A 21,187-nucleotide genomic window follows, 5' to 3' on the forward strand; every position below is an offset into this window, starting at 1 on the left:
AGAGGAGCATATATTTGTTTAGCATATATATAAGGTTCACACAGCGATCTTTATTCATTATTACACAAAAATAACCCTAATTTCGCTTTTTAACAGCAAGGACGACGACCTTCAAATTTTACACACTGACACGCGCGGCTTATTCTTTACTTATATTTTCTAATAATTAAGCTAATGCCGGCGAAAGCAATTAACGCATGCAATCAGATCTCCACATGATTAATGTAGCTAGATCAAAGAGCACAACCAAACTTGGAGACGATCGAAAGAAACCCAAACCAATGTAACGCCCATATATGTATAAAGCATTAATAGTTCAATTAAGGATCGAAGTTTTCCTCTTCATGATCCATCATTTTCCAGGAACCATCAGCCTGTTGAACCATGCCCTTGTTCTGCACGCATCGCCATGATGTCGGAACAAGATACTCATCCTTCAATGCATCCATCGTCTTGTTTACAAGTGCAATATCCCGATGAACCACCAACTTGAACCTTCCTAATATATTCCCGTGTGTCCCTGCAACTCCATGCAGGTAACCCTCCAAGTTATGCCAAGTCGATAGATTTCCAGGGCTCTTCAGGTAGTTCGAGTTGCGAGTATCGATTTCCAACTCTTCTCCCACATCCGAGTACCCTATTAAGGGATAGCTGGGAACAAGATCGGGAGAATTTCGGACGCGTAAAACTCGAAGACGATCTTTATATCTAGAGAACACCTTCTTGAAAATTGAGTCTCCCACGCGGGGGCTGGCAAATACTATTGCTGTTACCGGACAGGCTACCTTTAGCTGATCTCTCGGCTTGTTGAATCCATTGGCAACTATGTCAACAGCATTTAGAGTTGCAATTGCTGCACCCAAGCTGTGGCCAGTTATTGTTATGCTGATTTCCTCGTTCTTGAATTCTTCCAATAGTCTCCTAATCTCACCAAGAACCTGGATAAACGAAATAATAGTTTGGTTGTCGGCAGGACCGGAACCAGGAAAATAGGAAATATAATACAGAGGGAGGGAGGGCAAATCAATTATCGAAGTATGCAAAATTAGTTTTTATCGAAATTTCCTTGTAGAAAAAACATAAAATTTTATGATTTGGGGTTGTCGGATATTTTTGTTTCAAATTCATCGATGAGTTCTGAACTGCGCGTTTCTTAAATAATAATAATAAAAAACAAGATCATTCGAATACGATAGGCAAAGAAATTGTCAAAATATTGCGTACTCGTACCTGGTTCCTGGCACTAGTCTTATTGAAGGACGAACGGGGATCATCAGAAGTGTAGATGGAATACCAACCATGGTGCACCTTAGGATCACCCTCAGCTCCAAGTATTTTGGAAGCTGAAACCAGAATAAATTCTAAATCGTTTATCCACTCCAAAGTCTGTACTGTTCCTCTCCAAGCAATCACGATATCCCTCCTCCCTAACAAGGCCTTCCCTTCATCCGTGGCTACTGCAACATAACCTATCCAATTTGATTCCTTGCTCCATGCCTCCCTCGATAACGACTTTATGATAAATGCGTCGGGGACGTCGATTTCTGATGTTGCATACAAAAACTTTGTCACATTATATTTGAAAGGATTGCCCTTCTCTAAACTCACCTTAGAGAAGAAATCCTTCTTAGCATATCGGCTACTTCCTGCAAATCTAGACACCCTCTCTGTATCAAAGGCATCATACGTAGCTTGAGCCATTTCTCCATAGTGAATTAGGTACCGGCGAAGATCAATGTCGAGAGGGTCCAACAAACCCTCCAATTATTCTTGCCGCTAAGGCTCTTCCAGTTTTTGGCTATGCTACCCATCTTTTTCTTCAACCCAAACCACCTTGTGAGGATAACTCCTATCGCATGCTTTATAGACACTGCTTGAGAAATCAATGACTTCATTTATATAGAACACCGATAGTCAAACTTTTGATCCAACCTTCTACCTTGTATTCCTTTGAATTCGTAACTAAAATCTATTTAATGATTGCTGGATTGTGTGGATGAAATCTTGCTACCATAATCATACTTTCAAAGCTAGATCTCTAGCTAGGATTCAATTACTTGTTCAAATAACTCAAGAATATATCAACAGGTTTAATTCCTTTCTGCAAACCAAACAAAAGAAGAAAAGGAAAAGTCAATTGATATGTTGTCATTAGAAATAAGAAAGCGTTAAGCACACTACAATTTTTACTACAAAAACTTTATAAAGTGAGATATTGGCAGTTCATGTGATTGCTTCCACATTAATTATCAAGGTAATATTAATAGCTTTGATTATAATTTTGATCTGCGACACATCGTTTTTTGAAACTTATGCAGTAGAATTTGCAGTAGTACTGCATGTCTCTAGCAATACTCTAATTAGATATATAATTGAGATATGTATGGCTCGGACCCTTATGTTATTCATTAAACTGTAGTCTTATCCAAGGAAGGGCAGTTCAAAGGCCCCCGTTAGAGAAATCGAAAAAAGCCCTTAGCAAAAGATTTTTAAAAAATTAAAGTCATGAAAGTCCTTATTTGACCAAGTCATGAAGAAATTGAAATTAACTGAATCACAAAGAAAGCCACGTACTCAAAGGGATAGCTTGCAACCAAGGCAGTAGTATTGTACTATTGATCGATCGGCACCGCCTTTAATTTATGGGAGAAGGTCTCAAGTAAAAGGAAAGAACAAGAGAAACAAGAGCGAGAGGCCTCCGACGGAGAAACCGAGAGAAGCCCCTAGCAATAAATAAATTATTAGTTAATTAAAATAAGAATTATCATGTTAATAATCGCCTAATGATTAGACCTCGAAACGTATTGACGTGCCGCCCTGCTCTAAAGACGTGCATGCCACGTTAGCTAGCTCCCATTTATAAACCGATCGAGATATTATAAAAAAATGGCTTCCCAACATATATATATATAAAACCTCAAACAGCTTGTCAAAGTTCAATATATACATGACGGTTCAACAAGTGAATCAGGCACGAAATCATGTCGTTTAACGTACGAATGGGAACTGATCAGCTTCAATAATATTTTAATTTAAATGCTTAAAGCGAGGTGCTCTCTATATCCCTTCAAGACTGGCATGCGTACGTACGTGTCGAACATGATCTGCAAATCTAATGGCGCCATAGATCATGACCCAGCTCGTGCAATGCATATAAGGCTGATGCAGTTTTGATAATTAGTCAAGTAAGACACAGTGATCATGCATGCATGAGACCATATATCCACATGATGAATCGTGATATTCTTGTCTTTGAAGGCTGGCCTTAATTACCACCCTTTTCTTCCTTTTTTATTTTTATTTTTTTCCCTAGGCTTTTCTTTTCGAGAGACCTTCCCACTTTTTTCTGTATAGTGGAATAATTATCCTCCCCAAATATTCGTAGTCATAAAAACAATATTAATACTAGAAGTAGTAGTACTACTGATCATGGTACGTAGTAGCAACCTCGCTAGCAGCTTCATATATACTCATAGTATTATTGTTTTAATTTCCATGTCTAGCTGATAGAAATAATTATACAAAACTTCACCTGCATGAAACATGGTGTATGCTGCAGGTCTTTGAAAGATTAATGAATATTAGCTAGCCTTAGTTTTCAATGTATTTTTTCAACCCATATGGTAAGAAATTTAAGTACATTTTCTCATATATATATATATATGAGCATATTAATTATGCTAAGTACATGATCTGCACTCCACTCAAAACTTGATGCAGACAACGCAACCGCGACTATATATCCTTGTTGACAAATAATATTTATGCATGAACGCTTTTCTTGTGTGGTCTTAAATCATCTCAAGACGCATGCAGGCAGGCAGTCTTGGCTTTGAAGTTATCAAACCAAATCATATATGGAAAAAAACAAAAGATGCTTGGAAGTCCAAGAAGGCAGGTATTTATTCCAAGTTTAGATACTTTGCTGAGCCTTGACAGAAAAGGAATGAAAAATAAAAGGAGAAATATTCTATATATGCCTGAGGGTTTTATAATTTGATCCAAAGCCAGAGGAGTATGACTCCCCGGCCGGCCTCCACACTTATTAACTCTACATAGAAGTACTGTCATAACATGAGTCGTGAGTGTTCATACTCTCTACCTAGCTACCCGACGTTAACACCTTCCTTCCATGTCAGTTTACTTTTCCGGATGAAAATTGAAACAAAAAAAAGAGGAAAAAGAAAGGAGAAGAGAAGAGAGACAAATTAATGAAAGGATTCGGGTGTTAACGGGGTAGGTAAAGTGTCAATGTGAATAAATTATATCTTCTATGTTTGCATTAATTCGTGATATATATTAATTGTCATTGCAGCAGTCTCGCACGGCACTTAATTCCTTGAAATGCCAACGTTTTTCATTGCCAAACAATCATGACCGCCATCGGCTTGGAAAGTGACTTGGGATAATTTAATTATATTCGAGTATATAACTTAAAGGACTACTCCTTAAGTTATACTAAAATACGATTAGAGTTCTATATACAGAACATGATCAGAAACATCATAAATAAAATTTAAGAAAGAAAAAAATGTTATCATGTTATGAATGTCGTAGCTAGCTAGCTAGGTACGTATAAATTTGATAATCAGCTTTGTCATCCTTGTTAGATAAACAGATTGGACCACTAATGTGCATGCACTAGTTCGATGTCTAGCTTGTGAGAGAATGCCCAATCGTATTGCCATATTTCTCAATTTGCATGCATGCTATAAGAGAAATAACTGGCACTGCTACCACAAAAACATTTCATTAAAGTAAACGTATAAACTCGCTTGATTTAATATCACGAGACGTTAGATATATTTTACAATAAAAATAATTTTACAATTTGACTATTTCAATTCGCGGATGGACATATAATGATTAACGCAGAGGATGGGCTTTTAGAATTGGGCCTATCGAGGATACTTTTCCCAACACTTGCTTCAATCAGAATATCAATTTTTGTGCTTACGCCACATATCTATTTATTTTTTAACTTGTTATTTAAAAATATAAGAGCTGATCTGGTTGATGAAAATACATATAAATATGTTGGAAGTGGGACGAATATTTTGTACATGAGAGGTGATAGATCTACAAATAGATCTTATAAAAATAAATTTATAAAATAATATGACTTAACATGATAGGTTAAATTTACATTACAATAAAAAAGATTTACAATCGGACTACGTTAAAGCACATAAATTTATAAGTTTAAAAGACAACATTTTTCTTAGTATATATAAACATAAAATTCAACGAAACAGTGACACCGGTCAGGTAGAGTCAGTCCAGGTCTGCTTCATTCAACTACTTTAGATTGGGCCTGGGCTCAGGTGTTTCTTTCTGGGCTTACATTTAGGCCGAGCGCTTGGAATGCGGGCTCCTAGTTTTCCACACCCGGAAAGAAAAAGTAATATTGTAAAAAATAAATAAATAAATAATAAATACATAAATAAATAAATAATTTAAGGTATTATTCAGAGTGGGGATTGTTGCCTGTTGGTCTCAACCAAGTTCGGAGATTCCGAAACAAGCTCGGACCTCGACTTCGATCTCTGCTTGCTTTTTGGGTTTTTTTCAATCTGGATGTGTGAAAATTTTTCCCTCAGACGCTCGCCATAAGAAGATAAATTCCCTAATACCCGAGAAGCGACACGACCCGGCCAGTAATCCGACCCCAAAAGCATCGACTTCCACTATTTTCTTTTTTTATCAGACTCAAATTCAGCAATATTTCAGGTCAGCTGTCCTTTTCTTCCTGTTCTCTCTCTCTTTTCTACAAGCATAATCATATATATTGTGGGTTTTTCATTCTAATGGTAGGTTTTTGAATTTTCTGGTCATTATGTGCTGCTTGTATTGATTAGGACTTATTGTTGCAAGAAATCCTGTTGTTGTGTTCTGATATCTCTGAATTGCATGAACTCATTGGATAATTAGATCACTTCTCTTACGATTCTCGTGACGCTTTCAGATCCCAATTTGTCTGTCGTTTATGGGATTGTACCTTTCTATCTTGTATTTATCTCATTGATTCTTATAGTCGGATCTCAACCGCTGGGTTGGCTCAAGTGTAAAGAGCTTTTATCTTGTTGGGATGCTCCCTCCAAGTTTTAGGTTTGAACCCAGGCGAACAATTTATTGAACTAGAAAAATTTTCCGTTGAATTACTTGAGGCACTTCCGGGAAACTGGGCAACAAACTCCGTTCCTGTCCACCCCCACAATTCCACAATTAGTCGGAACTTTGCTCCAGACAACCGGTGCCAATAAAAATATTATAGTCAGATCTTTATGACTTTCTGCGAATAGTCTTATTAGGGAACCAAAGGAAGTCTCATGGAATCTCAGGTCACAGAAATTATTTCCAGATTGGATGGAACTTAATGTTAAAATCGAAAGGGAGAGACTTGTTGTAGGCTGAGTTCTTGAGACGATACCAAGAGGCAATTTCATTGGTAGCTATACTAATCATGGAATTCTCAGGAGCCCCAGATTAAGTATTAGTTGAACGTTATTTTTTATAAGTAGTTAGTAGCAGTTAAACATGTAATGTATCTATTGAAAAGATAATGAAAAATACTTTAGTTTGTCTGGACATTCAATGTGCACATGGAATACTTGCGTTCACTCGTTTTGAGTTTTCTTCTGCGAATCTAAAAAAGAGTTTTGTCCCAAGTGGAAACAAAGAATTTTTTAACTTTCATTATTTGGTTTTGATTGGGATATGTCCCAAAGGGGGGTGGAGATGTTGGCATGCTGGCGAAGCCCTCTTGGAAGCCACAGTAATTTTGAATTTGGATGGTCCATTTGTGTTTAATGGGGTGCATTTGACGGAAGTGCAATGCTAGAACCTTTGAAGATTTCAAGAAGGCGGTGTTAGTGTTAAAAGCCATTGTCCTCCAAAGTCTTCATTGAGTGATGACTGCTCACAACTACTCTTGGTTTTTTCTTTGTTTTTTAGACTTTAGGAACTTGTTCCTTTTAATTGGTAGGGTGTGGTCTCTTGTGCTTCCTTGTGTTTCGGATTGGAATTTATTTTTATATTTACCTTTGACGGCAGGTAAATACTGAAATTTGGGTTGCTTCTATGAGCCGATTACATCATTGTATGACGCTTCATGAGTAGGTAATGAAGGGTTTCTGTGAGAGAGCTGTTGCTTCAGATTTTTCTTCAAAAACTTTAACAGATACCTCAAATAGAAGTCCGACATCCTTAACTTCAGTCCCAGGAATCAGTGATAGTAAGTTCCCCAAGGCTTCCTTATGGTCAAGTTTCTTTGCATCTGCTTTCTCGGTCTTTGAAACACATAGTGAGCCATCAGGTAGTGAAAACAAGGCATCTCATAGTGATTCACCAGCTTATGAAGTTCATGCCAAACAAAATGGGTGGACAGCCGCTGTGAAAAAGGCTGTGGCTATTGGCTCAATGAGGAGACTTCAGGAGCGTGTGCTAGGGTCAACCAGGACTGGCATTTCGAGCTCAACTAGTGACATATGGCTTTTAGGTGTGTGCTATAGAATCTCACAAGAGTCATCTGGAGATGCTGATACTAGCAATGGAGTACCAGCATTTGAACGAGATTTTTCATCAAGAATTTTGATGACATATCGAAAAGGTCTGTTTAATGAAATAATCTCTTTTCTATGAGGGATCTAGAAAGAAAGCTTTTGCAAGTTGGAATTGTTGGAATGAAACCTATATCTTCATTTTCTACAGGTTTTGATGCTATTGAAGATTCAAAATATACCAGTGATGTAAACTGGGGTTGCATGCTTCGCAGTAGTCAGATGCTTGCTGCTCAGGTAATGTTCTGCTTTAATTTTGCCTCAGTGGCTTTATATTGTTTTAAAACGATTTTCAGGTTTATTGCTCATTTGGTGGTATTGCTTTAATCAGAACAAATTGTTAATGAATGGCTTTATCTTTTCTCTGCAGGCGTTGCTTTCTCATCGATTAGGGAGATCTTGGAGGAAACCTCTTGAAAAGGTAAGGTGTATGGTTCCTTTTACTTGTAAAAAAAATAAGGTAAGGTGTATGGTAGAAATGAGATATATATATATATATATATATGCAGTGCCTTAGTTTTTTTTTCCTAAAACCATGTAAGAGATTCATCTTAGAAATAATCATTTTCTGATGGTTTATTTGCAACATGTGCAGCCACTGGATCGTGAATACATTGAGATTCTTCACTATTTTGGGGATTCTGAGGCATCACCTTTCTCTATCCACAACCTTCTTCAAGCTGGAAAGGCTTATGACCTAGCTGCTGGGTCATGGGTGGGCCCTTATGCCATGTGCCGCACATGGGAAACTCTAGCCCGCTTTAAAAGAGTAGTAACTGACCTTGAGGACCAGCCACTTCCTATGGCTATTTATATTGTTTCTGGAGATGAAGATGGGGAGCGAGGTGGAGCTCCTGTTCTTTGCATTGAAGATGTCTCAAGGCATTGTTGTGAGTTTTCAAGAGGTCTAGCTGCTTGGACACCCATTCTTTTATTGGTTCCTTTGGTTCTTGGACTTGAAGAAGTCAATCCCAGGTTTGTAACGTTACAGGTTTTTCACTAATTGTCCTTTGTCTCTGGGCTTTGGTTATCCTAGGAAGTTTTAGAATCTAGTTTAGCTGGGTATCTCAAACCATTGTATATTAATGACTGGTTTGGTTTAGTTTTTTTCCCCTTTTTAAACTGGTTTTGGTTTAGCTGGGATTGTATATTCACTGGGTTTATTGAACTATCTTCTTGTGGAAAGACTTGATAGATGCTTTTTTGTCTACCTTGTTTAGATGCAAATCGTGAACCCACATGGGATCAAACCCGTTACATACCTTTCACTCCTTGTTTTAGGGAGAGGTGTAACGACTCAAGGAAAGTGCTAGTCACATTTGTGTTTACATTCCAAAAGGACTAGGGAAGTTAAGATTGGAGTTCTTTGGAATCATTATAAAGGCCAAGAACTTTTCACTCCCAAGCAATATGTGATTTCATTCACTACGCTTCTGTTTACTTCCCTCTCATTGATCTGGGATGTTAAAATTGGTCCCCAATCAAATCTCCGATATCCTTGTTCGGACATTCCTTGTGACACTACTTAAATCCCACATTTCTGGCACGGATTGACTGTGATACCATTTGTAACGCTGCGAGAGTCATGTTTGTGCTTACACTCTGAAAAGACTAGTTAGATCTACAATTGGAGCACCTTGAACTTATTTTTATTTTTATTTCTTATAAAGATTACGAACTTCCCTTTCCCAGGCAATAAGGCTGAAACATTTATTTTATCAGTTCTCCAAGAATTTCATATTTCATTGATATGAGAAAGGCATTTGATGATTATCCCGTTTAACTGATCCTAGTGAGACCCATACCCCTTTTTAAATATACTAATCCTCGAAATATGGGTATGCAGAAAATATTGACTAGTATTTAACCCAATTATTTTATCAGTGAAATTTAGAACATATTTCTATCCTGCTTGTTACTATCTATTTAATAACTCACTGTCATATTCTTTGCAGATATATTCCTTTGTTGCGGGAAACATTTATGTTCCCACAGAGCCTTGGCATCTTAGGTGGGAAGCCTGGGGCTTCAACTTACATTGTTGGTGTGCAAGATGAAAAAGCTTTCTTCCTTGATCCACACGATACTCAACCAGTATGTACCCTCACTCGAATTATTATTTCCTATGCAAGTACATGTAATTACTTATGTTAGATGGATAGAACTATACTGTAGAAATTGATATATCTGAAAATAATAATAAAACCTTGATCTATTTTAATTTTAGAAAACTAGAGGAATAAGATGAAGGGAGATGGTAAGAAGCAACGTGATGGCATGTGATTTTGTGGAGAAAGCTGTCAATGACTAAATTGTTGATGTTTTATCCACTAATTGGGGTTTACTATTTCTTTGGATTGAAATTCGAGAAATGATAAAACAACTACTTTACAATTTTTCTACAATCTTTAAATAAAATAATATTTTTTGAAATATTTATTTTAATTTTGATTTTGATTTGACGGATTTGAATTTTTTAAAAAATATTATTTTATTGATAAGTTGTAAATAAAGTGTAGTTCGGTTGTTAGTTTATCATAGCTCTTGAAAATCGCCACATAAATGCAACACCAGCAACTTTAGGCCACATTACAAGACCTACAACTAGTTTCTTTAGTTTGAAGCTTCAAAATAAAAATGTGAATTTTCCAAAAAATCAAGGTGGATGGTTGAATATTAGCCTCAGCATCTTGTTTTGTCATTTGTGTATTTCTTTTTCGAAGAGCAGAGAGATAGAATCCAAACTGTTTGAGGTGGTGAGGAATGGACACTGTGTAATACTGACTAAGAAAGGATGGAAAGTTGTAAAAGAGATGAGTTTGGGGCTTGTGACAACTTGATGGTTCTCTAAAGCTTTGGAGGAGAGTCTGAAGGTTGGGAGGAAGGAGTTCTGCTCTGCTCATCGAGAAGGAGATAGAGGTTATATCGCCCAGCGCTGTTCCAACTTAGAGGCATTTTCATGGTTTTAGTGGAGTACAGCAAGGGAGGTCGCCGGAGCTTTATCTTCATTCTAGGGGATAAGGACGGGATGGGTTGGAGGAAAATAACAGACGTGTTGAAGGAAGCTGGAAGTGAAGGTGGCCCTCCGCGACTGTTTCCACTGACGACGACGGTTTATGTCGAATTCTCGGTCGTACAAGGATGTACTTCAAAATCAGATGGAGAGGCCTCGAGACGCGAAATGCACAGAGAGGTTAGGCATGCCAAGGTTAGAGGGCATTACATTTGCAGAAGGTGGTCAGAGCCGTGAGGGGGGTGGTAGGGTCGTGGTGGGTCTGAATGAGGAAATATTCATTCAGGCATTGTCTGAAATGGAGAACCAATTGGGAGTCTTGTTTGATAAAATAAACTGGGTTAAACGGTGCATTAAGGGGAAGGGGGTTCTGCAGCTAGGCCAGGGCTCTGGATATATGGGCTCAAGTGTTATGGATCAGGGCCGGCTCAATGGGCCTAATGGAATTATCTCAGTTGGTCAACTGAAGGGGAGGAAAGGGCTCTAGGCCTCAGCCCATGGGGCGGTCTTCGGTCCGTCAACAGATAGGCCCGGTCTAGAGGAAGAGAGAGCAGGGGGGAGCTGGCCCTTCGACGACAAGGTCCGAGCCACCATCGTCGGCGAAGGCTCAGGTGATCCTGCCGAAGGTTGCCAATCTATCATTGGAGGCTACTCCGTCAGCGGCAACACTATTAAACGACGACGACGAGAGGTCCTACAATCGCGATGTTCTCTATGATCCTGAGTGGTCGCCGATGCATCCACACTATCAGAACCTGCACAGAATCATGCGACGGTGGTCATCGGTGCTTCCACGATGTTAACTTAGAAGCCTAGTTTGGGGAGTGAAGTTCTGGTTGAAGGGGGTGCGAATCTTGTGGGTTTCTCCTCTCAGGTTGGGCAAATACGGGATGTAGTTTCGGATCTTTCCACTGGCATATTAGAATTGGAAATATCATGGAAAAATGGAGGGGGCAATGTGAGAAATGAGGTGTTCCTTATGGTGGGGGGGTCAGAGGTATGGATTTGCAGTTGGCTGTTTGTGAAGGGGCATGTTTCAATGGGAGAGATGCTAATCCAATATGCATGCTCCCTCCTAGCCCCAACACAGAAAGGTTCATCTCAGAGTGGGTGTTTAAGAAGTTTGAGGAGACGCAAGCTTGTGTTGGGGTCTCATGCATAGGATTTGAAGAACAATTCTGAGCTTTTCTTGTGGCCATTGAAGTTAGTAGATCGAAGTCCGCCACAAAAAGAGCTAGGGAACTTAAAAGGCTCAAATGTTCTATTAATTATGAAGCAAAGGAGGGAAGTGGCGGAAGGGATAGATTGAAAGGGAGGGGGGCCACTTTTGTTCGTGAAACCAAAGATCCTCTCTTGGAACGTGCAGGGGCTTAATGATCGCAATAAGCGCCTTCACATTAAATCTTTATTGCGAAAGTGAAATGTTGATGCGGTGTGTTTTCAAGAAACAAAATTGCGGGTCATTGATAGAAGAATTATTCGAAGTTTGTGGGGGTGTTCGTATGTGAGTTGATCATATTTGGCTTCGTTAGGAGCACCAAGTGGCGTTCACCTAATGTGGGATAAAAGAGTGGTGGAGGTGGAAGAGAAGTGTGTTGGTACTTTTTCGGTCGCTAGTCGTTTTAAAAATGTGGTATATGGGTGGGAGTGGGCTTTTGTAGGCATTTATTGGCCTAACATGGACAGAGATAGGAGAAGGCTTTGGGAGGAATTGGCGGGTTTATTCTGGTTATGGGAGGTGCCGTAGTGTATGGGTGGGGACTTCAACATCACTCGCTTTTCTAGCAAACGATTGGGGAATCATCGAATCTCCCTAGCCATGGAGGAGTTCTCGAAGTTTATTTTTTATCTAGGTCTTATAGATCTCCCCATGGTTTGTGGCGAGTACACTTGGTCTAATAGTCAGGGTTGGTCAAGATTAAATAGATTTCTTGTTTCTCATTCATGGGAGGCCCACTATCTAGAGTTGTGTCAGAAGAGACTGCCCCGTATATGCTCGAACCATTTTTCTATATTGTTGGATTGTGGGGGTATCCATGGGGGACGTCAGTGTTTTTAAGTTTGAAAATATGTGGTTAGCAGATGATGGTTTTGTAGAGAAGGTGCGCCATTGGTGGGCTTCTTATCAATTTACAGGCACTCCTAATTTCATTCTTGCAGGCAAGCTTAAGGCTCGGAAGCTCGATATTAAGGAGTGGAACTTAGAAGTTTTTGATAACGTTGACAACCAAAAGACTACTCTTATGGAGGAGCTGCAGGAGTTAGAGGAAAGGGAGTTGATGGGAGACACCTTAGAGAAGGTATCATTGAGGAAGAGTTCAGTATTGACAGATCTGGAGAAGGTACTGTTCATGGAGACGACTTCGTGTTGACAAAAATTCAGGGCCCTTTGGCTGAAAGAATGTGATAAATGTACAAAGTTCTTTCATAAAGTGGGTAATTCACATAGGCGCAACAATGCCATTGAGACACTTTATTTGGGTACTCAAGTGCTTACTTCCCGCTCAGAATTAGAAAACCATATTGTGCATTACTACGAGAATCTCCTCACGGAACCGGCCTGTTGGAGGCCGAAGCTTAATAATCTGTTGTTTGAGTCTATTGATTCGTGGAGTGCGAGTTGGCTGGAAAGGCCTTTTGATGAAGATGAGATTTATAAGGTCATTCTTAGCATGGACAAGGACAAAGCAACAGGTCCAAATGCATTTTTTATGGGATTCTTTTAAGCATGTTGGGAAATTATAAAATGTGATGTATTGCAGGTTTTTGGGGAGTTCCACTCCTTTAAAAAGTTCGAAAAGTGCCTCAATGTGACATTCATTGCTCTTATTCCTAAGAAACGTGGGGCTACGACAATTGAGGAGTTTCGTTCCATAAGCCTTGTGGGTGAAGTATACAAGATCATTTCTAAGGTTCTTGCTAACCGTCTAAGCCTGCTAACCGTCTAAGCCTGGTATTGGAACAAATCATTTCTAAGCCTCAAAATGCGTTTGTTTAGGGGAGACAAATCCTAGACTCAGTCCTTATTGCCAATGAGTGCTTGGATCATAGGTTGCGGGAGGGAGTTCCTGGTATTCTATGCAAGCTCGATATGGAAAAGACTTATGATCACATGAGTTGGGTTTTTCTTATATACTTACTAGGGAGGTGTGGCTTTGGTGATTGGTGGATTTCTTGGATTCAACATTGTGTTTCCACCGCCCGGTTCTTGGTGCTAGTGAATGGCACCCCTGCTGGTTTTTTTTAACAGTTCTCGTGGTTTGAGGGAATGGGGGCCCACTATCTTCTTTTCTCTTTGTTATAGTCATGGAGGCACCTGGTCGAATGGTAAAGGCGACTGTTGGAGGCGGCTTTCTATCAGGATCTTCCGTGGGTAATGGTATTAATGGCTCTATCTTAATTTCACATCTCTTGTTTGCAGACGATACTCTACTTTTTTGTGAAGCGGTTCATGGCCAGATTCAATCTCTACGAGCACTCTTATTATGTTTTCAAGCTGTTTCGAGGCTTAAGGTGGATTTGAGTAAGTCCGAGATGGTTGGGTTGGGTGTGGTGCCCAGTATCGACAGCTTGGCGAGCGTCTTGGATTGTAAAGTGTCCTCGTTGCCTATGAAATATTTGGGCCTTCTGTTGGGGGCGACTTTTAAGGCTAGAGCTATTTGGGATGGGATTGTGGAGAAAATAGAGAAAAGGTTGGCTGGTTAGAAACAGATATATTTATCAAAAGGGGGTCGACATACATTACCAAGGAGTACTTTAACAAATCTTCCAACCTATTTTTATCCTTGTTCCCTTTGCCTGTAGGGGTGGCGAATAGAATTGAGAAACTATTTCGAGCCTTCTTGTGGGGGGAAGTGGGGGAGGAGAAAAAATTTCATCTTGTACATTGGAATAAAGTTTATTCCCCAATTTTGAATGGGGGACTGGGAGCAAAGTTTTAAAAATCGTTTTGTACCGACCGGTACGGTCGATATTTGCTGTACCGGCCACTGGGCCGGTACAGATACTACCTGTATTTTGTACCGGCTTAAATACTGGCCGTACCGGCTTTTTCGGCCGATATTTCGGCCTTCATTTTTTATTTTTATTTTTTTCCATTTTTTCAAACTACAAGTTCATTTTTTGACCCTCAATTTAGACTAGACTATTTATAATTTATATATATGTATGTATTTATATATAATTTATTCATATATAAACTATTATTTTAAAATATAATTGTTATATATATTTATATATATAATTTATTCATATATCGACTATTCCGAAACGGTACCGGTACCGAAATATTTCGTTCCAGTACCTTGACCGGTACGCCATCCGGTACGGTATTCAAAATATTGACTGGGAGTGTGCAACTTGAGGACTTTTAATAAAGCTTTGTTGGGGAAATGGTTATGGAGGTATCACTTGAAGGGGGGGTCATCGTGGAAGGAAATTTTTTATTGTAGACACAGAAGTGCTTGGGGGGTTGGTATTCCAATGAAGTGAAGTGAGAAGGGGGGGGGGTTACGGTGTGGGCTTATGGAAATTTATTAGGAAGGATTGGATGAGCTTTGTGAGTCATATCCGTTTCGTGGTTGGAGAGGGTACCAGAATTAGGTTTTGGCATGATGTTTGGTGTGGAGATTGCGCTCTTAAAACAGTTTTACCAGCTCTCTATCATATTGCAGCTAATAAGGATGCTACTGTGGCGGATTTGCGGATATCTAATCATGACCTCCCTAGTGGAATATCATTTTCAATCGGGATATTCATGATTGGAAATTACCCTCTGTTTCATGCACATACCTTTTTACTTTAAAAAAAAATATACCTTTTGTTTCAAATTTTTTCAGATTGATATACTCCACGGACAGGGGGATAAGATGCAGTGGAGGTCTAATAGCAGCAAGAAGTGTACAGTCAGGGCGTATTACACATTATTGAGATCGCAAGCTAATGTTTTTTTCCCTTGGAAGACTATTTGGAGGTCTCGTGTGCCTTCTAAAGTGGCCTTCTTTGTATGGACTGCTGCTCTTGGAAAGATTTTGACCACGGACAATTTGAGGAAGAGGGGTTGCATCGTGATGGATTGGTGCTATTTGTGTAAAAAGAATGGAGAATATGTGGACCACTTACTATTGCATTGTGAGGTAACAAGAGTGTTAAGGGATGAGATCTTTAGAAGAGTTTACGTCGCTTGGGTAATACCTCTAAGGGTGGTGGATTTATTGGCCTGCTGGAAGGAGATTAAAGGCTGTCCTCAAGTGGCGGCAGTAGTGTGGAAGATGATTCTATTGTGCACATGTGGTGTATTTGGTCGAAAAGAAATAAGTGGTGTTTTGAAGATAGGGAGTGTACAATGGCGGAGCTTCAGAATTTTTTTGTACACACTTTAATGCTTTGGTTTTCTGCCATTGTACTTAATGGAAACAATGTGCATGACTTCTTGTCTTTAATCTCTTTATCTTAGAATGTATTTAGGTGTTCTTTTGTATACTTCCTATGTACACGGGTTATGCTTATTTCATTCGTATCAATAAATTTACTCTTACTTATAAAATATATATATATATATATCATCTTGTTTCCCCTCTGGTTTTTGTTTTTCAGTCTTGAATATGCTCCTTATGCTGGTTGTTTTACATTCTAGGCTGCTTGAGCATATAATGCAATTTTGGTTTCTCTCTTTGCTGACTATATTATTTTAATGCTATTTGTTACTAGGTAGTTAACATTAGTAGGGATGATGTAGAGGCTGATACATCATCTTACCACTGCAAGTAAGTTTATTGCTGAGATCGATTTCCTGTTCACGGTTTCTTTTTGTTTGGCTTTCTAATTCTTTCTTTCTCAGTATCATTCGGCACATATCGTTGGACTCAATTGATCCATCCTTAGCAATTGGATTTTATTGTCGAGACAAAGGTTTGCTGCTCCCTTTCGATTTAGTTTCATGGTTCCACTGCTCACTTCCTATGACCAATGTTTTATTGACTGGAATATTTTCTCTTTCATTTTTCCCGGTTGACAGATGATTTTGATGATTTTTGTCTCCGGGCATCCAAGCTAGCTGATGAATCAAATGGTGCCCCATTATTTACCGTGGCTCAGAAGCATAACTTGTCAAAACCAGTTAGTCACTCCGAGTCTTCCGTCAGCACTGATGGGCTCCAAAATGATGATTCCTTTGGTGTGTTGGCCATGAGTGATGCCGAGGGCCATGCGCACGAGGATGAGTGGCAACTCCTTTGATTAAAGTTAACTTGGTGGGTTCTCAGGCCAGCAAGAAGATTGAAAATTGTTTTACATGATTTGATTTGTGTTGGGTCTTATATGTGCTAATTCCGCAAAGTTCAGCCGACCCGTGATTCTGTGCCTTGCTCCTCCAGTTGATTGGATCTAACATTTGCAGAAAGTAGATTAAATTACTACAATTCTTTTTATTTATTCTATCAATAAATTTTCAAGTGTTAATATGATAAATTAATTGGAGATTGTTATGACGCATTACTTCATATTTAGTATATATTACCTGGCTTCTTTTATTTCTTGATTTTCCCCGAGTGTTGTTATGATCGGCTCAAGTGGGTTTGGAACTCTCGATAAGATTCTTGACCTGGCATTTGGGGATCGGTCCTCTTTGTTGTTACAGGGTGGCGGCATTGAATTGTAATAAATCTCTATTTGCTTCTCATTATGGTCGTTTCATTTTCTTTATTTGCTGTGTCTCCATGTCTTCAGGTCTCACTTGAAGTACAAAACAGAAACTTGCTGAATACAGGTAAGAAACGTCCTTGGAATACCATGTGTTGTAGTCGGTGAGCGGGGCCAGAGTACGACACTTTTCCCTTTGCTAGCAACACTTGTACTACTTAATTCCCACCCCAATTCACTGCAATACCGCGACCTTCCGATGGACAATAAGTAAAAGAAGAAACTGATGATGCAAGACACAACAAACATACTTCTCAAATGGGTCAAGCTCAATGCACAGCTCTCATGCTTTATTGCATGCAGACAAACCATCCATATTATCATTACCCTGATACAAGACAAAAAAAAATTGTCATAAAGCATCATTCATGGTCCCGAAAATGAACCCTCACTGAGCTGTATGTGAGTAGGAGTTCCAGACTCCCTGCCGCCATAAAAGCACGAAAGTGGTCACTCCAACTTCTGGAAAAAGGGGAAGGAGGCCAGAGAAGGCCAAATAAAACATACTCACACTGCCCTTTCAAGTCACTTGGCATAGTCACGTAGTGAGACTTTCATTGGACGATATCAAATATCTGATATCAACTTATAACAAAACTTTGGGACATGATGAAAAGTGACACTACTTCATGAATTAGGACTGTGCATTAAATTCAGTGAATTTTACATGCTGTCTATCTCTCTCCGAATTATAGAATATATATATATATATATATATATATCTATATATATATATATAAAAGAAGAATTGTATATAGTAAATCTCAATCCACTTTTATAAGTGTGCGTTAAATGCAGTTTTGTTAATTGAAAACGATCCTTCAGTACTGCAACTTTTCTTTTTTCTCCAGAAGCAAATCATATGTTTCAAAGCCCGTGACCAGCGTCAAGTACTCCAAACAATAGACTCACGGGAAGAGAGCAGAACCTACAAAGTCACCCTTTTTTTTTGTTACAAATGGTATGTTGGGCATTCATGCAGCTCAAAACCACCGACCCCACAGTTATTGGATGCATGTGTTACTTACTCCCTCTCTCTCGGACGCATTCGAGAGCAAGCACATGAACTTCTCTTTCAATCCCCTGAGAAAATTCGAACTCAGCTAAACGTCTCCATCATATATATACTTTTTGTAGATGAAAAAGTTTGGCTAGGAGTAGGTGACTAAGTTGATAAGTTTGTATAAAATTATGTGACTAAAATGATAGAGTTTATCTTATCATTTAGTTGGTAATTTTAGATGAATGTAAATTATTTATTGACTTTTTCTATAATAATATTAAGTTTATTTTGGAGGTATTAGAGGTTGTTTAGATAAATCATAAATAGAAAAATCGAGTTCCAAGAAATCTGCACTTATCCAGAGAAGAGGTTGATCTGAAATCTGTTACTGCAATGAAGAGTTATCGCGAAACATCAGCATTCCGTCAGGAGACGACATCGCGACCGTCAGCAGAATCCTACTGCAGATCAAATTCCAACCATGCTCATTTCATCGACAGAGTCCTACTACAGATCAAACTCCCATCAGATTTGTTCCGTCAGCAGAATCCTACTGCAATTGGAATTGATTTTCAGATTGTTTATTTAAGAGATCCTATAGGTTAGGATCAATAGAAATTCAGATTTGCATATTTTCTAGAGCACTTTTTAGTACATATTTTAGTGATAAAATTCCTTAGAGAATTTTCATATTGTTTCTATCAGAGAGTGGTACTTGAGTGTGAGAAAATTCTCTTGAGAAATTTCTAGTGTTTTATCTCTCTTTTTTGAGTGCATGCATATTCCATGTTGGAGAATTGATTGGTCGAGTTTCAGCTAATGGAGTTCCAAGAGAAAAGCCAATGTTTGAAGATCATCAGAAATTCTGGCTGCTACTGCGGTAGAAGACAAATGAGTCATTTGTCTGGTCAAGTAAGAGTGTCAATTGATAAAGGTTTTGTAATTAAGCTTTACTTATAATTGATTTTTAAATAATAAAATTGACTTTTTTAAGTTTGGCTGCCCGTAGGGCTTTACCTTTAAATAGTTCTTTAAATGGTTTCCCTTCGATACCAATCTTGGTGTTACGCATTTCGTTTATTTTATGAATTTGATTGTTTATCAAATTAATTGCATACTTGACGACTAACCAATTTGTTGAGTGAATTGGTAGATATTTTTGCTGCGTTACAGGAGTACTTGGGTAATTTCAATTAGCATCAGAGAATCACGCTAATTCACTCATCCGAGTGTGATCTGTGTCCCTGTAGATCATGTCGTCGTCATTATATGTCCCGTCACACTTTGATAAGAAAAACTATGCTTATTGGAAAGTTCGTATGAAGGTTTTCCTAAAATCTTTAGATGAATGTGTGTGTGACATTAAGCGATAGGACTACTTGTATGTTCTTGCATTCCTTGCATATCATTAGCCTCGGACATACATTTTTGTTTAGTGTTTGTTTTATGTTTTTATTTTTCAGTGTAAAACACATTATTTTCTGGTTTGTTTTTATTTTGTTTTTGGGAAGTGCATGCTTGATATGTCAAAGGTTTGAGTACATGTATTCTCACAAAATAAATTTTTGAACTTATGCATCTATCTACTTTGAGTAGTTCACTTTGTGCATACTAACCCTATAAGTCATCTTGACAAAGTTCATTTACAAAGCACTGTGACAAGCTTATGTGTGTGCACCTCATAATTAAATTTCATATTTATTATTGAGATGATCACCATAGAGGGAGTTCATGCCTTGAATTGACTAATACTAATTGAACCTAGTACAATAATAAAGAGATCTCCCATTGCCAAACACAAAGAGTTGATCCATATAGAAAAAGTTGGTGTTTAATCATTGTGGAAAAAGAGAAACACCCTACACGAATCTGCCCCCTTAAGTTCTTATAGAAATAATCGTTGCTCTAATCATTATGGAAAAAGATGAGTAACAAACATGAACACAAAAAATGGGTTGTGCAAACTAGTATTTGGAGGAGATGCTCATGTATTTAGGTCCTAGCATAAAATTTGACTTTTAAGGTGAGTAACAATCTCTTGAGCACATCTATAAGAAGAAAATATTCATGAATAAATTTATCAAAAATATATTGAAGAGAAAAATAAATAAAGAGTTAATTTTATATGTAAGTTTGCTCACTCACACATTCACATGAACTTTGACATTGATGATTTTATTAGGTGTGAACATCCATGGTGATTAATACAAATAAAAAGGTGTACTCTATTGAATGTTTTTTGTGAGTAATACTATATTTTGAACTAAGATGCGTCTAGACATATTACTTGTCTCATTGCTTATGTATAAAAATAAATAAATAAATAAATTGTTAAAAAATTTTATTATTATTTATTTATTTTGGTTTATATAAAATATATTGATGTATGAGTTAGTGTTGGGATTATACACTTCGGTTTTCATGCTATGCCTACCAAGTATTTGTTTTTACGTCTCAACCAAACTATTTCATTCATTTTGTTATGATTTTAGTTGCATTCATGCTCATACATCATATGCATTTAATCCATGAAAAGTTGAGACACATGGGAGTTGTTCATCATGTCTTTCTTAGTGTTTTCATCTCGGCTCACATAAGTGATATTTATTATCTTATGAGTCTTGTCAGATTAGTGACAAAAATGGAGAGATTTAAATGTGTTGTTGATGGGGAGTTGAATGAATAAGTGAAGAAAGTGTATTGCTAAAAAAAAAAAGTGGGAGAGATTAAGGAGGAGCAACAGAATATTGAGGGGGAGAAATAAGTACTAAACATGGTTATTGATGATGACTAGAACATTATTTTAGTAGGTTTAGATTACATCTAACCTTTGATTTTGTTAAGATTAATTTCAAAGAGTGTTCTATGTCATTTCTTTTCATTACTGTATTAAGATTTTTTTTCACGAGATCT

At 38.1% G+C, this 21,187-nt stretch overlaps 2 protein-coding genes across 3 annotated transcripts; one reads left to right on the top strand and one right to left on the bottom strand.

Annotated features, from left to right (window-relative positions):
• On the bottom strand, positions 1-2,021 carry LOC121264918 (phospholipase A1-IIgamma-like). The gene is given in 3 exon segments (XM_041168289.1): positions 1-938; positions 1,231-1,757; positions 1,760-2,021. Coding segments are annotated over 3 exon segments (1,281 nt in total). The 5' UTR covers positions 1,896-2,021; the 3' UTR covers positions 1-320.
• A 3,435-nt stretch (positions 2,022-5,456) lies between these two features.
• On the top strand, positions 5,457-17,064 carry LOC121264917 (cysteine protease ATG4-like). Of its 2 annotated transcripts, XM_041168288.1 has the most exons (10): positions 5,457-5,730; positions 7,054-7,234; positions 7,316-7,609; positions 7,711-7,796; positions 7,930-7,980; positions 8,155-8,534; positions 9,515-9,653; positions 16,282-16,337; positions 16,412-16,482; positions 16,589-17,064. In XM_041168288.1, exons 2-10 carry the CDS (start codon positions 7,123-7,125, stop codon positions 16,807-16,809), a joined length of 1,410 nt encoding a protein of 469 aa, XP_041024222.1. In that variant the 5' UTR covers positions 5,457-5,730; positions 7,054-7,122; the 3' UTR covers positions 16,810-17,064. The 2 variants fall into 2 exon arrangements, with proteins under 2 accessions (XP_041024222.1, XP_041024221.1); XM_041168287.1 differs by having other exon boundaries at positions 5,458-5,730; positions 7,054-7,609.
• The last annotated feature ends 4,123 nt before the right edge of the window (positions 17,065-21,187 follow it).

The sequence above is a fragment of the Juglans microcarpa x Juglans regia genome, chromosome 5D (genome assembly GCF_004785595.1).
Source record: "Juglans microcarpa x Juglans regia isolate MS1-56 chromosome 5D, Jm3101_v1.0, whole genome shotgun sequence".
Classification (NCBI taxonomy): Eukaryota; Viridiplantae; Streptophyta; class Magnoliopsida; order Fagales; family Juglandaceae; genus Juglans; species Juglans microcarpa x Juglans regia.

Excerpts from the sequence above, each read along its gene's own strand:
- LOC121264917 (XM_041168287.1), top strand. The coding sequence starts at position 7,123 with ATGAAGGGTTTCTGTGAGAGAGCTGTTGCTTCAGATTTTTCTTCAAAA. Across the intron at positions 7,610-7,710 it reads TTTGATGACATATCGAAAAG|GTTTTGATGCTATTGAAGAT; the intron begins GTCTGTTTAATG and ends CATTTTCTACAG. Across the intron at positions 8,535-9,514 it reads CTTGAAGAAGTCAATCCCAG|ATATATTCCTTTGTTGCGGG; the intron begins GTTTGTAACGTT and ends TATTCTTTGCAG.